The 12844-nt window shown below is 44.1% G+C and overlaps 1 protein-coding gene across 3 annotated transcripts in view; it reads right to left on the reverse strand.

The window, feature by feature from the left end:
• SNX27 (sorting nexin 27) overlaps positions 1 to 12642 on the reverse strand; it is a 61902-nt gene extending 49260 nt beyond the window's left edge. The window contains exons 1-2 of one of the 3 annotated variants that reach the window (XM_029946351.1): positions 12163 to 12642; positions 10646 to 10663 (exon numbers count right to left, since the gene is read on the reverse strand). In XM_029946351.1, the coding sequence (XP_029802211.1) occupies positions 10646 to 10663; positions 12163 to 12476 (332 nt within the window). In that variant the 5' untranslated portion in view covers positions 12477 to 12642. The remainder of the gene's footprint in view (positions 1 to 10645; positions 10664 to 12162) is intronic. The other 2 variants (XM_029946349.1, XM_029946350.1) reach the window with 2 other exon arrangements.
• Positions 12643 to 12844: the final 202 nt, after the last annotated feature.

Raw genomic sequence — 12844 nt, forward strand, 5'->3', positions numbered from 1 at the left:
CTAGCTGTCAGCACAGAGCCTGATGCAGAGCTCGAACCCACGAACGTGAGATCTGACCTGAGCCGAAGTCGGAGGCTTAACCGACTGAGCCACCCAGGCGCCCCTGTTATTCAGTTTTCTATCCCCAGTGTCTAATCCCATGTTCATGAGATAGTAAGCACTCATTAACATTTTTCCCCTGAATGAATGAAAAACAATTAAGGCTAGCGCGCACACGTGCGCACATACATACACACACACACACACACACACACACACACACACAAAACAAACATTCAATAATGGTTTTACTTCATGCACTCCTTATTTTCAACTTTTACATTGATTTCACTATTCGGGGGGAAGTACTAAAACCATTATGAAAGCTCTATATTTTTCAAATTTTAGTGTAAGTGATCATTTTGCTTTCTATTACAGGAAGTAATAAAAATAATGCTTACAAGTAAAATATGGCATTCAATTATGTAAACAATTTCAAAGTGCAGCTATGTTTTCTTTTATTCAAATATGTTGAAAATAAAAGTAACTAAATTGTTCTTATTTTTTAAAATATAAACACTGACTCTAAGGATAGCAAATGAGGTAAGGAGTAAGAAATAAACATGTTGACATTTAAAAAGCAAGTCTTTATTTCTTATGAATTCTGGGAATAATCTATTGTAATTACACTGTTTCATCTCATGAAAACTAAATGCATGACACTTGGTATGAGAAAATTTAAGCACAATGGGTTCCTTCACATGACAGATGTGAATTACCAATAAGGAATTGAAGAAAGTTCTGATGCTAAAACTATATACAACACTGACTTGTTTTGATAGGATTTTGTTTTCAATTTTTCTCTTTAAACATATGATCAGCATGTAGCAATTCATGGTTCTCTTGAAATGTAAGGCTGGATGTGAAAATGGGCTACTTTACACAGTGGGATGGTGAATGTTAGGGTAAGAGAGCTGCTCATTCCTCTAGCCTGACAGCCTCCTGGGCACACTGTTGCTGAGACCTCCTTCCTCCCTCAGTTATTCATCAGAAAACAAACATAATCAGTCCTAAATCATTTCCAACACCAACTCAAGAGTTTGAGATCTGCTATATTTTGAACCATTGCCTACATGGCCAATTTAAATGTGCCCTCAGATGTTTTTAATTTGGTATACTGGTCACAATGAAAGTTAATTAAAGAATAAAATCCACCAGCTTTATCAACAACCTTAGCTTGCAAGTAACATAAATTACCAAAGAAGAAATCTTAATTTTCTTAAAGTTCTATTTCACTACTACGTCTGGATTTCTATGTAATGTGTTTAAAAGCATGATTCGGGGCACCTGGGTGGCTGTTGGTTAAGCGTCTGACTTCGGCTCAAGTGATGATCTCACGGTTCGTGGGTTCAAGCCCCGCGTCAGGCTCTGTGCTGACAGCTAGCTCAGAGCCTGGAGACTGCTTCAGATTCTGTGTCTCCCTCTCTCTCTGACCGCACTCCCCCCACTCGCACGGCCTCTCTCCATCTCTCAAAAATAAATAAAAACATAAATAAATAAATAAAAGCAAGATTCCTCCCGTAATCTGTTCTAGGATAATAGCCTGCACCCTGAATCCCAATTCTTATCTCCTAATATTCAATTACTCTCAAGAGGTACTATCTATACATAAGTGTACACACAAAGGTGTAAACCTATCACTATTGGGAAAAAAAAGCTCAAAATACCTTCATCTATGACAGACTTTAAAAATTAGTAACAACGGGGTGGGGGGGAAAATTAGTACAACAGCACAACAACAAAATTTAGTTAACAAAAGATATATTTTTGAAGGGATATAACCCTTTAGCAGTCAAATACCACTCTTAAATTCAAATTAAATGTGGGCAATTTCTTTTCGAAGCTGAGGAACAGAGACTACAGCTTCTGTAAATTGTGGTCTATTTCAACACATTGAACAAGAAGAAAGATGCAGTAAGACCCTTCCTGAATCAGCAATATAAAGGACAACTGGGTATGGCAGATGAATCTAAAATAAACTATCAGCACCTAATTCCTAAAAGTGTCACATTTCCTTGGATTCAAAATACCAGCTACAGAACAAAACTCACTGCTGTTTCCAAGTAAAGACAGAGACAGGTTACATACACTGAGAAAACAGATCCAGAAAGTAGTTTTTAATCCTCCCAAAATACTGGGTGAAACACATTCCGGTAACCCATGGTGCATTCAGCAGACGAACTACACACTTTGCAAGTTACAAACTGTATAGATGATTAAGCTGATCAGCAAAAGAAGCAGAAGTTTCCAAAACTTTTACATTTTCCAAGATCACCAGCAATTAACTTAATCAATCTCCCAATGAAAATAGTTTTAATAGACCTAAAAATATAAAAGCACTGCAGCCCTGGCGGGGCGGCGGGGAGACAACTTCCTGGTTTGTCTTGGTGAACGGTTCTCTAGGAGTAATCAGCTGCTTGCGCACAGCTGGGAGGATATCCACGCGCAGCTGACTCTCTGCAGACATTCTGTACTTTTCCGAAGAGAAGTAAACTCATTCCTTGTGTTTCAAGTCCACAGAATACATAGATCTGTCATTCTAGTTTTGCTCTAACGTCTGATGGTTTGAGCAAAAATAAATCATTTTTTAAAAGATGCTTTCATAACAACGGAAGTTCGTAGAAGGAAGTACACATAAGAATACGCAAATACAGCTCCTTACTCTGCAACTTTGATACCTTGTAAACGTGTGTATTTTCTCAACTATCTCAACCCTTACTTGGTTAGCCAGCAGCACTGAGTAATAAACAAGAGACTGCACACATACTACCTAGCATTTGACTAATACAGTATCACACAATTTAATCCTGAAGTACCCCTCACATCACTGACAGAAAGCAAAAAGGCACTTTGTGCTCATCACCAATTCTTATTTTCTCCCCCACCCCCCTTACCCACTGCTTAAAAATAAACTTTAAAAAAAGATCTTTGTATCACTTTTCATTCTGAAGGTAGACAACAGGTATAAGCCTTAGTATCATATTAAGTTGCCTGTCTGTCTTCAGTCCCCTCAACTCCCAACGATCTGCTGTAAGCAGAAACAAAAGACTCAAAGGAGGTATCTTCCAATCAGAGAAACAGACTTGAAGGCAACAGTGAAAGCAGAACAGCACAGATAGGGCAGAGCACATTGGACCCGCAGCATATAAGGCTCACTAATCACTATAAACACAACAGTATGTATACTCACTTAAAACTTAGAGGTGGATATCTGAGAAGCTAGCTTGTGAGGTAAAAACATGCACAAATTAAAGGCAGCCCGCTCCTCACCAGCTGTTCCAGCTCTGAGTGTTAAGAGCTTAGTTGTTCTTTGTTCCCTTCTTTATATAGTAAAGACAGCCCAAGAGACTAGATGCTCTGAAATTCTTCTAATTCTAACAATAATTTTCCTCTTTGGCCTTGGAAAAGTTAGTCAACCTCTTCAGGTATATAATTAAATAAAAAGTAAATTCACAGGGAGTCCTAAATACTAACACACGTTATATTCTGACCTCAAAAATGGAACAGAATCCAAACTTCGTAGCATTGCATTCAAAGCCCTTTTTATTTTTTAAATTTTTTCTTAATGTTTATTCATTTTTGAGATGGAGAGAGAAAGAGCATGAGTGGGGGAGGGTCAGAGAGTGATGGAGACACAGAATCCCAAGCAGACTCCAGGCTCTGAGCTGTCAGCACACGGCCCAATAAGAGGCCCGAACCTACAGACGTCAAGATCATGACCTGAGCTGAAGTCAGATGCTTAACGGAGTGAGCCATGCAGGTGTCCCTCAAAGCCCTTTTTATAGGTTTATTAGAGAGGGAGAAAAAACACACATGCACAAAGATGGGCACAGAGAGGAGACAGAGAATTCCAAGCAGGCTCCCCACTGTCAACACAGCGCCTGACTTGGGGCTCGAACTCATGAACACAAGACCATGACCCAAGTGGAAATCAAGAGTGAGACGCTCAACTGACTCAGCCATCCAGGCACCCCCAAAGCCCTTTTTTTTGTTTTTAACATTTATTTAGGAGCGCCTGGGTGGCATCCGGCTTCGGCTCAGGTCAGATCTCACGGTTCGTGGGTTCGAGCCCCGCGTCGGGCTCTGTGCTGACAGCTAGCTCAGAGCCTGGAGCCTGTTTCGGATTCTGTGTCTCCCTCTCTCTCTGACCCTCCCCTGCTCCAGCTGTCTCTCTCTGTCTCTCAAAAATAAAATAAAAAGCAATAAAAAAAAATTAAAAAAAAAATAAATAAAACATTTATTTATTTTTGAGAGACAGATCACGATCAGGGGAGAGGCAGAGAGAAAGGGACACACAGAATCGGAAGCAGGCTCCACGCTCTGAGCTAGCTGTCAGCACAGAGCTTGACGTGGGGCTCGAACCCACGAACCGTGAGATCATGACCTGGGCCGAAATCAGACACTCAACGTACTGAGCCACCCAGGTGCCCCCCAAAGCCCTTTTTGATCTAACTTCAAGCATAACTGCCTATAGATAAACAACTTATCTTATTATCCAAAGAACTTCTCGTATCTTCCTCCCTTTGGTCACAGTTTCCTCAGCCTATGAAATCCTTCCCCATTTTCTGCCTACTGAAATTATACTTGTCCTTCAATCGCCATTTAAAAGGCTCCTATGACCTATCTATCCACCAATCATCTCAAGCATATTCACTTTTTCCTTTAAACTACCATTGTGTTTTTCCTTTATCTCCATTAGTTCATTTTGCTTTACACACAGTAAATTGTTTATATATACCTTCTCCACTGCAGGGAACTCAGGGACTCTGCAACTCATACATACAAGTCTAATGGTAATTTACACATAGTTTGTGCTCTATTATGGAACCAGACTGAATATAAGCTGGTATTAGTGGGCCAACACCAGAAAAATGGTGCCCAAATGATTGTTTTTCAAACAGTGGATCATAACCTAATAGTCATGAAATTCATGTAGATCACCATCAGCATTCAAAAATAAAAAATTCCAGGGGGGGCATGATACCAGTAAATACAGTTTGTTTCATATGGATTTTTTTTTTATTATTTAAATTGGGTTCTAATATAAAACGTATCTCTTACAGAGTTCCAAGTTATTAAATATAATATATAGTTATTATTATAACAATATATTACTATATATTATATATATTGTCTTATATATTAAATATAATGTTATTTTTTAAAGAGGGGGGGGCGCCTGGGTGGCTCAGCCAGTTAAGCCTCCGACTTTGGCTCAGGTCAGATCTCACGTTCGTGGGTTCAAGCCCTGCTCTGTGCTGACAGCTAGCTCAGATCATGGGTTCAAGCCCTGCATCAGGCTCTGTGCTGACAGCTAGCTCAGAGCCTGGAGCCTGCTTCTGGTTCTGTGTCTCCTTCTCTCTCTGCCCCTCCCCCGCTCATGCTCTGTATCAAAAATAAATAAAACATTTAAAAAAATTTTTTAAGAGAGAGAGAGAAAGAGCATGAGCAAGGGATGGGCAGAGAAAGAGGGAGACAAAGAATCTGAAGCAGGTTCCATCCAGCCTCCAGCCTCCAGGCTCTGAGCTGTCAGCACAGAGCCTGACATGGGGCTTGAACCCACGAACCATGAGATCATGATCTGAGCTGAAGTCAGATGCTTAATTATACTAAGCCACCCAGGCACTCCAAAAAAGTTCCAAGTTTTTAAAACAAACATTTTAAAACTGTGGGTTAAGCGTCCAAATCTTGCTTTTGGCTCAGGTCACCATCTCACAGCCCTTCAGTTCATACAGAGCCTGCTGGGGATTCTCTCCCTGTCTCTCTCACCCTTTTTCTCAAAATAAATTAAGTTAAGAAAAACTGCCTATACATTTTTCCCACACATGAAGCTAAAATCATACCACCTGTACACAGGTTTTTTACAGGACGGCCCGAGAAGCACAGAAATTGTCTACCTAGCTGAGAGTCAAAAAGAACGATCCTAACCGCCTCTAACCTTAAACCACCACAATATCCAGTGTGTCAGGAATGCCATCACGTGACAAACTCACCGCAGATCATGCCCCCAAAGCATCGTGCAGTGATCATAAATTGCAAGTGTCTGCTTGTCAAGTGAGCCTCTGCTTATCCTAAGAATTACTCCCAACGGAACTTATCTTAAAAAATAATTACCCCTGAGAGAGGGCACAGTAACAAACCCTCACCCGGACCAAACTAGTCAGTGGGGGATGAAGAGCACCCTTCTGCACAATAATTTATGTGACCGAGACACATCTTCATGGTATTAGACAACAGATCTGCTCCTGGTGACAGCAATGCTGTGGAAGCGACTCCGAGGGGAAGATGATAGTTTTTTCAAATTTAGTGTTTTTGTTTGCCGCCTCAACTACCTAGGGAATTAAAAGCATTTCCTGGGACTGCAATTACGATTATGTCAGGCTCTCCTCACTGATTACCAATAAAGACAGTAACAAACAAGGACAAAGAACAACCACTTGGTTCCCGTCACCCACCCAATTTAACAACCAGACAGATGGTAAATAAAGATATAAGACAGTTACATTTCATAATAGAACCAAGTTCAAGTTACTACCCAAGTTTATAAGGATGTGACTGAATTTTAAGAATTTTAAGTGACTATTCAGTCAAGAATAGTTGACTATTAAGAACCAAAAATAGCTCAGAAAACAGGGATGCCTTGGTGGCTCAGTTGTTTTAAGCGGCCAACTCTTAATTTCAGCTCCAGTCATGATCTCACAGTTGTGAGACCAAGTCTCTGGTTGGGCCCCACACTGAGCATGGAACCTGCTTGGGATTCTCTCCCCACCGCCCCTCACCCACTCACACTTGCTCTCAAAATAAATAAGCTTAAAAAAAAAACTTTTAAAAACTTGCTGAGAGGGGCGCCTGGGTGGCTCAGTCGGTTGAGCAGCCAGCTTCGGCTCAGGTCATGATCTCATGGTTGTGGGTTCGAGCCCCGCTTCGGGCTCTGTGCTGACAGTTCAGAGCCTGGAGCCTGTTTCTGATTCTGTCTCCCTCTCTCTCTGACCCTCCTCTGCTCGCGCGCTCTCTCTCTCTCTGTCCCTCAAAAACAAATAAAAGACATAAAAAAAAATTGCTGAGAAAACAAAGAAATGAAAATATACTGGATTTAAAATCCAAAGACCTGGGTTTAACTCTGGTTAACATCCATTAGTGCAACACCCAGTTTCCTCTCATAAAAAAAGTACAAATAATGCTCATACATTCATTCAGCAAGTATTTATTGAACACTACCCTCTATGTGGCACTAGACGTTTGGCTGGGGAAACAACACAGATGAATGTAGTCCTCATCCTCAAGGAATTTCTATTTTTCCTATCTCACAAGGATATTGTTAAGATACAATGTACACACACTATGCAAACCGTAACACACCACATAATGTGCAAAGTGATATAATGATTTTATTAACTTGTTTTACCTCTTCACCACCCATCTTTATTATGACATTTAGAAAGATTCAATAAAGTCTAGATGAGCAGATGTAATAGCCCAGTCTCTTGCTGAATTGATTTTCTAAGGGCTGTAATTCAGGAGCCTAACAAATCACTATTAGTACAGTCTTAGTTCATAACTCTCAATATAACCACGAAAATAAAGTGAACTGAGAATTCATTCTGGGCCTAGAACCTGCAGTGTCACTCCAAGCATGGGCTGGCAATGTGGGTTGTATTACCCACACCTGCCTGGCAAAGGGAGTAAAAAAAACTTCTAGGCCCCATGGAAGACTTACTGAATCATACATAACCCTTAAAGGTGAGCCCGAGAATCAATGCTTTTGACAAGCACACCTAGGGACTCCTATGCTCACTAGAGCTTAAGAACCACTACCACATTTTCCTTCCATTAGTAACCATGATTTCAGGGGCGCCTGGGTGGTTCAGTCAGCTGAGCATCTGACTTCGGCTCAAGTCATGATCTCGTGGTTGATGAGTTCGAGCTCCGCATTCAGACTCTGTGCTGACAGCTCAGAGCCTGGAGCCTGTTTCGGATTCTGTGTCTCCGTCTCTCTCTGACCCTCCCCCGCTCATGCTCTGTCTCTCTCTGTCTCAAAAATAAAAAATAAACATTCAAAAAAATTAAAAAATAACCATCATTTCAAATATCATTTCCAAAATCTACCCAGAAGCTCTGGGCCAAACAGAAGTCAGATATAGATAAGAAAGCAGCTCCTGAGAAGGCACTTAGCAGTCAACGTTAAATGACTCACACTTAACTCATAAAAAATACTTCTGGTGGCACTAACCTCTTTTCATTCCAAACTTTCACATAAATGAAGTCCCCGCCCACCAAAAAAAAAAGGAAAAAGAATGCCCATGAGATATTCCTATATTATTAAAATGAACTCCAAATAAACAAATTTATATAGATTAATACAGCTTCATTTTTTTATCTTTTTTTTTTTTGAGAGGGGAGGGGTAGAGGAAGCAGGAGAGAGAATCTTAAGCAAGCTCCACCCCCAGCCTGGACTCCTACTCAGGGCTTGATCCCAGGACCCTAGGATCACAACCCAAGCTGAAATCAGGAGTCAGACGCTCAAGCAACCAAGCCACCCAGGCGCCCCTATAGCTTCAATTTTTCTTACAGTTTACCTTTAACAAGGGAAAGGTGATGGGCATATTATCTTGTAGCTATCAAGAAGGAAGACCTATACTCTACCCAGCATGAATATAATCACGACTTTGAACGCGTGCAAACCAATCTTAGGGGTCCATGCTTATTAAAGAGCACACTACCTAAATACCAAACTAGCCAAAAGACAAACGTTAATTCCTCAAAAATATGAAGGTACCACAACCATATCCACTTAAACTCTCTTAAGGACAGCTCTCAAGAAATCAATCAGGAGTCTTTGGAAGTACTCTAATGTTAAGAAAATTAACCTGAAGTCAAATGTTACTTCACATAACTATATAATTAGTGCAAAGATGTATTTATTTTGGTTCTATTTATTGAAAGCATCCCTCCAGGTATATACAGATCAAAGGGAAGACATTCAATATATGTTACACAGGGGAAAATTACAAGGTGGATACATTGCTGGTAGAAATCTTTCCATCTGCAATAAAGTTTAGAGCCCACAGGGCTTGTTCATACTCTAGTACCAAGACTTGCAACAGGACTCCTTCCAAAACCAGTTAGAATCCAGTCAGTTTTGAAGGGAGAAAGGACAAACTGAACCATACTGAACTTAGTTTAATGACTGTTCCAAGATTCACTGAGGAAAGGGCCTCAGGAAGCAGTCTTTAAAAGAAATAGAAAGAAATTGATATTCTTACTTTTGTCCAAGCTCTTAGTCCCTTAAATCTCAAAGTTACTCTTTTTTCACACCTCTATCCGTTGTCCAAACAACTGTAACATATGAAAATTAGAATAATCTATGTGTAGGAGGAAAACACCTAAAATAGGGACAAATCTTAAACAGCAATTATCAAGATCCAGACGTGCACCGATGACTTCTTACAAACGACGTCTACACAATAATAATCTACCTGTACCTAACCCAGCCCGGAACTTCAACATGCAAACTTTCCAGGAAAACAAAAGAGGTTAACTGAACGAACTTGTGTGAGAGACAAGAGAAAAGCTCTAAAAAGTGTTGCTGCCTAAAGAACGAGTTAGGAAAATTAGCATCAACCTAACCAAAATCAAAACAAAAGCAGGCACACATATCCCTCAAGAATCATGTCTGTTTGCTCTCTGCTTTTTTCTTCTCACCTGAAAACCTAAGGAGATAACGCAGACTGGAGAAGGGATTAGCTGAGATCTCAGAGAACTTGCTACCTTGTGTGACTCCCTGTCGAAACTCTTACCCTTTCCACTACAGTAGGAGAGAAGCTTCACTGAATTTGGACGTCAAAATACAGGTGGAAGATTAGAAACCTCGGCCAGGAAAAGGTCTGGCTGTCACCATCTTCCAAAGAAAGGTTCTCTAAGCAAAGCAGATTATTTGGCCCTGCCCACTTTCTTGTCTCTTTTAAGACAAAGTTCTCTTGTCACCACCACGATGTGCCAAAATTTAATGTTTTCTCCCTAGAAGGAGGGATGGGCCTGAACAGGAACCTGGGCCTGAGGCAAGTCCTTCTTCCTGTCCGAGCGGATCTTCCGAGGTGTCCCTGACATTACTCACTTAGACCCAGACTCTGCTACGGACTCATCATAAAGGCACAGAGCTACACATGACTGACCACATGAGCTGTAGCCTTCCTCAGATTTATTTATTTTGGTTTAGGGTAAATACAAATAAATATATATTTATATATAATAAATTCTATTTATAAAGAGTAAATGACTTTGAACTGTAGAAAAAAATTTATAATCTTGAATAAAATCTTCAACTTTAAATTTAAAAATAAACAAACAGCTGAATCCAAAGTTAGCTTCCAAAGGGAAATGAAATTGACAATTTCAAGAGCTTCTATCAGAAGGAAACATCAGCCACAGACTTTGAGTTATTTAGAAAGAAAAGAATAAGATGCCTGAGTATAAAGCAAAAGGTCACCACCGCATTCTATGTCCGAACGCCCGGAACCCCGAAGATTAAGGATATACTCCCAGAGAATAAGATCAGGTAGCTCGCTGATGGAAAAAGGAGGCATAAACAGAAGCTCCCAATACTTACTTCAGTGAGCTGCTCTGTCTTCAGAAGAGGAAACAATGACCGTAAGAATGTCAAGGATATGGGCAGGGGGCACAAGGTAAATACAAAGGGGTGGATTCCTCTTTAGTCCAGATCTTCAAGATATTAACCTCTTGGAAATCCTAACTGAGCAAACCGATGATTTTACGGGAGGAGGGGCTGAAGGTTGTAGAGATTGTAACTAAAATAACAGTTATAAAAAAATGAGACGGGCTTCAGGAGGGCGAACCCAAGCCCGGGGGGAGGAGGGCCAAAGTCTGAAAAAAACAAGGTTCAGTAAAAAGGCCAGAGAGATTGAGGCCTGTGACTGCGGAGGGGAATGGAGATACGGCGAGTGGACACCACCCACCAGGCAGGCAGCGATCACTATACACGTTTTAGGGCGAAGTGCGAAGGGAACCTGGATAAAGGGGCGGCAAGACCAGGAAGCAGCACCCTGCTAGTGCTCCAAAGGGATGCAGGGGAGAAGTGAAGCCGGAGTGTGGCGGGGGAGGGACTGCAGCGGCGAAGAGAAGGGGCTGCAGCAGCAGAAGGGGCCTAAAAAGAGAAGGGGCAGAACAGGATAAGGTCCAGCGCGGGATCACTGGAGGGCGGAGCAGGAGGGAGGCTGCACAGGGCAGGCCAGGGCAAAGTGAGGAGCTCGAAGAGCCCGGAGAAGGGTTCAGCCTGGGGGAAGTGAGAAGGAAGGAAAGCTCCACCTAAACCTGGCTGAAAGGAAGCCGGAGCACGGTGCAGGGGTGAAGGGACGCTCTCGGAGCGACGGGGGGGTGGGGGGGTGGACTCCAGATTCGAAATCCTGGTGTAAGACGGAAAAGAAACTACCGTGTCCAAGACACCCTCCCCCACAACCACAACCACGACCACGAAAAAGACATGCGAGCCAGGGTCAGGAGGGAAGGTACACTCTTGGGAGCATGACTCCCAAAGGAGGGGAGGAAAAGGACACACAGCAGGCAGAAAAATGCAGGGGTGCTTAACCAAAGGAGAGGGTAACTAAGGAAGGAAACAGGATTGCAGTGGAGGGAGGATGTTCCCGGGGGGTAGAGAGAGGGGAGTGGGAGCCGATTAGAGGTCCTGCCTACTGGCTCTAGGGGACAGAGGGGAGGTCCACAGGGGCGGACGGCAGCACTGGAGAACAAGAAACTATGATGCTAGAAAACTTGGGGAGGACACGACGAGGAGCCGGGTCAGACAAGGCGATGCAGGCAGCGAGGGGCCGAGAGCAGCATGCCTAGGGAGGGGGAAGCAAAGGGGCAGAAAAGAAGGCAGAAGAATCGGGGGGGGGGGCCGCAGGGACGGAGGTGGGGGTCGCGGGAACCCAGGGTGCGGGGAGATGAGAGGGTCAACTCCCAAGGAGGTGCGGTGTCTGAGGGGGACGGGGTGGCGAAGGCCGATGCAGGGGCTGGGGGGACGGTGCGGCCTGAGGGCAGGAGTAAAGGGAGATGCAGGGACTGGCGGAGACGGGGCGGGGTGGGGCGGCGGGCAGCCAGGATACTCACACCTCCAGGATGCGGTCCCCCTTGCGCACCCCGGCCCGGTCGGCCGCCCCCCCGGGCAGCACGGCGCTCACATGCTGCAGCGGCGCGTACAGCTCCCCGTTGATGCTCCGCAGTTGCCCGCCCTCGCTCACTTGGCCCCGCACGTTGAAGCCGTAGCCGGACTCCGACTTGACGATGCGCACGACCCGCGGGCCGCCGCCTCCCCCGCCGCCGTTCCCCGCGCAGTGGAGCCCGGAGCCCCCACCGCCGCCGCCGCCACCTCCGTTCCTATGAGGGGCTGAGGGGTGAATCCCTTCCCCGTCCTCGTCCGCCATCTTGCAAGCGAGCAAGCTGTACCCCCGCCCCCCTACGCCTCCACTCCCTCCCCGCGCGCACTCGCCCTTCTCAGCAGCCGCGCGACCCCCGGCGCGCGCGCCCGCCCCGCCACTCGCGGGACCCGAGTCGGCCACAGAGCTGCCGGCGGAGGTAAAGGGGAGGCCGGGGGCGGGAGGGAAAAACGGACGATTGAGACCCGTGGAGCCTCCTGGGAGTTGTAGTTTCTGGGCAGTGGGGGTGGCGGAGGGGAGAGCAGGGGCCCGACGCGAGCGGAGATTATGTGACGCAGTTGGGGAACAAAGCCTACCGGGAGTTGTAGTTTGAACAGCTCACCCAGCGCGGAGTCTGGCGGACTGAGCTGTTCACG

The sequence above is a fragment of the Suricata suricatta genome, chromosome 8 (assembly GCF_006229205.1).
Source record: "Suricata suricatta isolate VVHF042 chromosome 8, meerkat_22Aug2017_6uvM2_HiC, whole genome shotgun sequence".
In the NCBI taxonomy this organism is placed as follows: Eukaryota; Metazoa; Chordata; class Mammalia; order Carnivora; family Herpestidae; genus Suricata; species Suricata suricatta.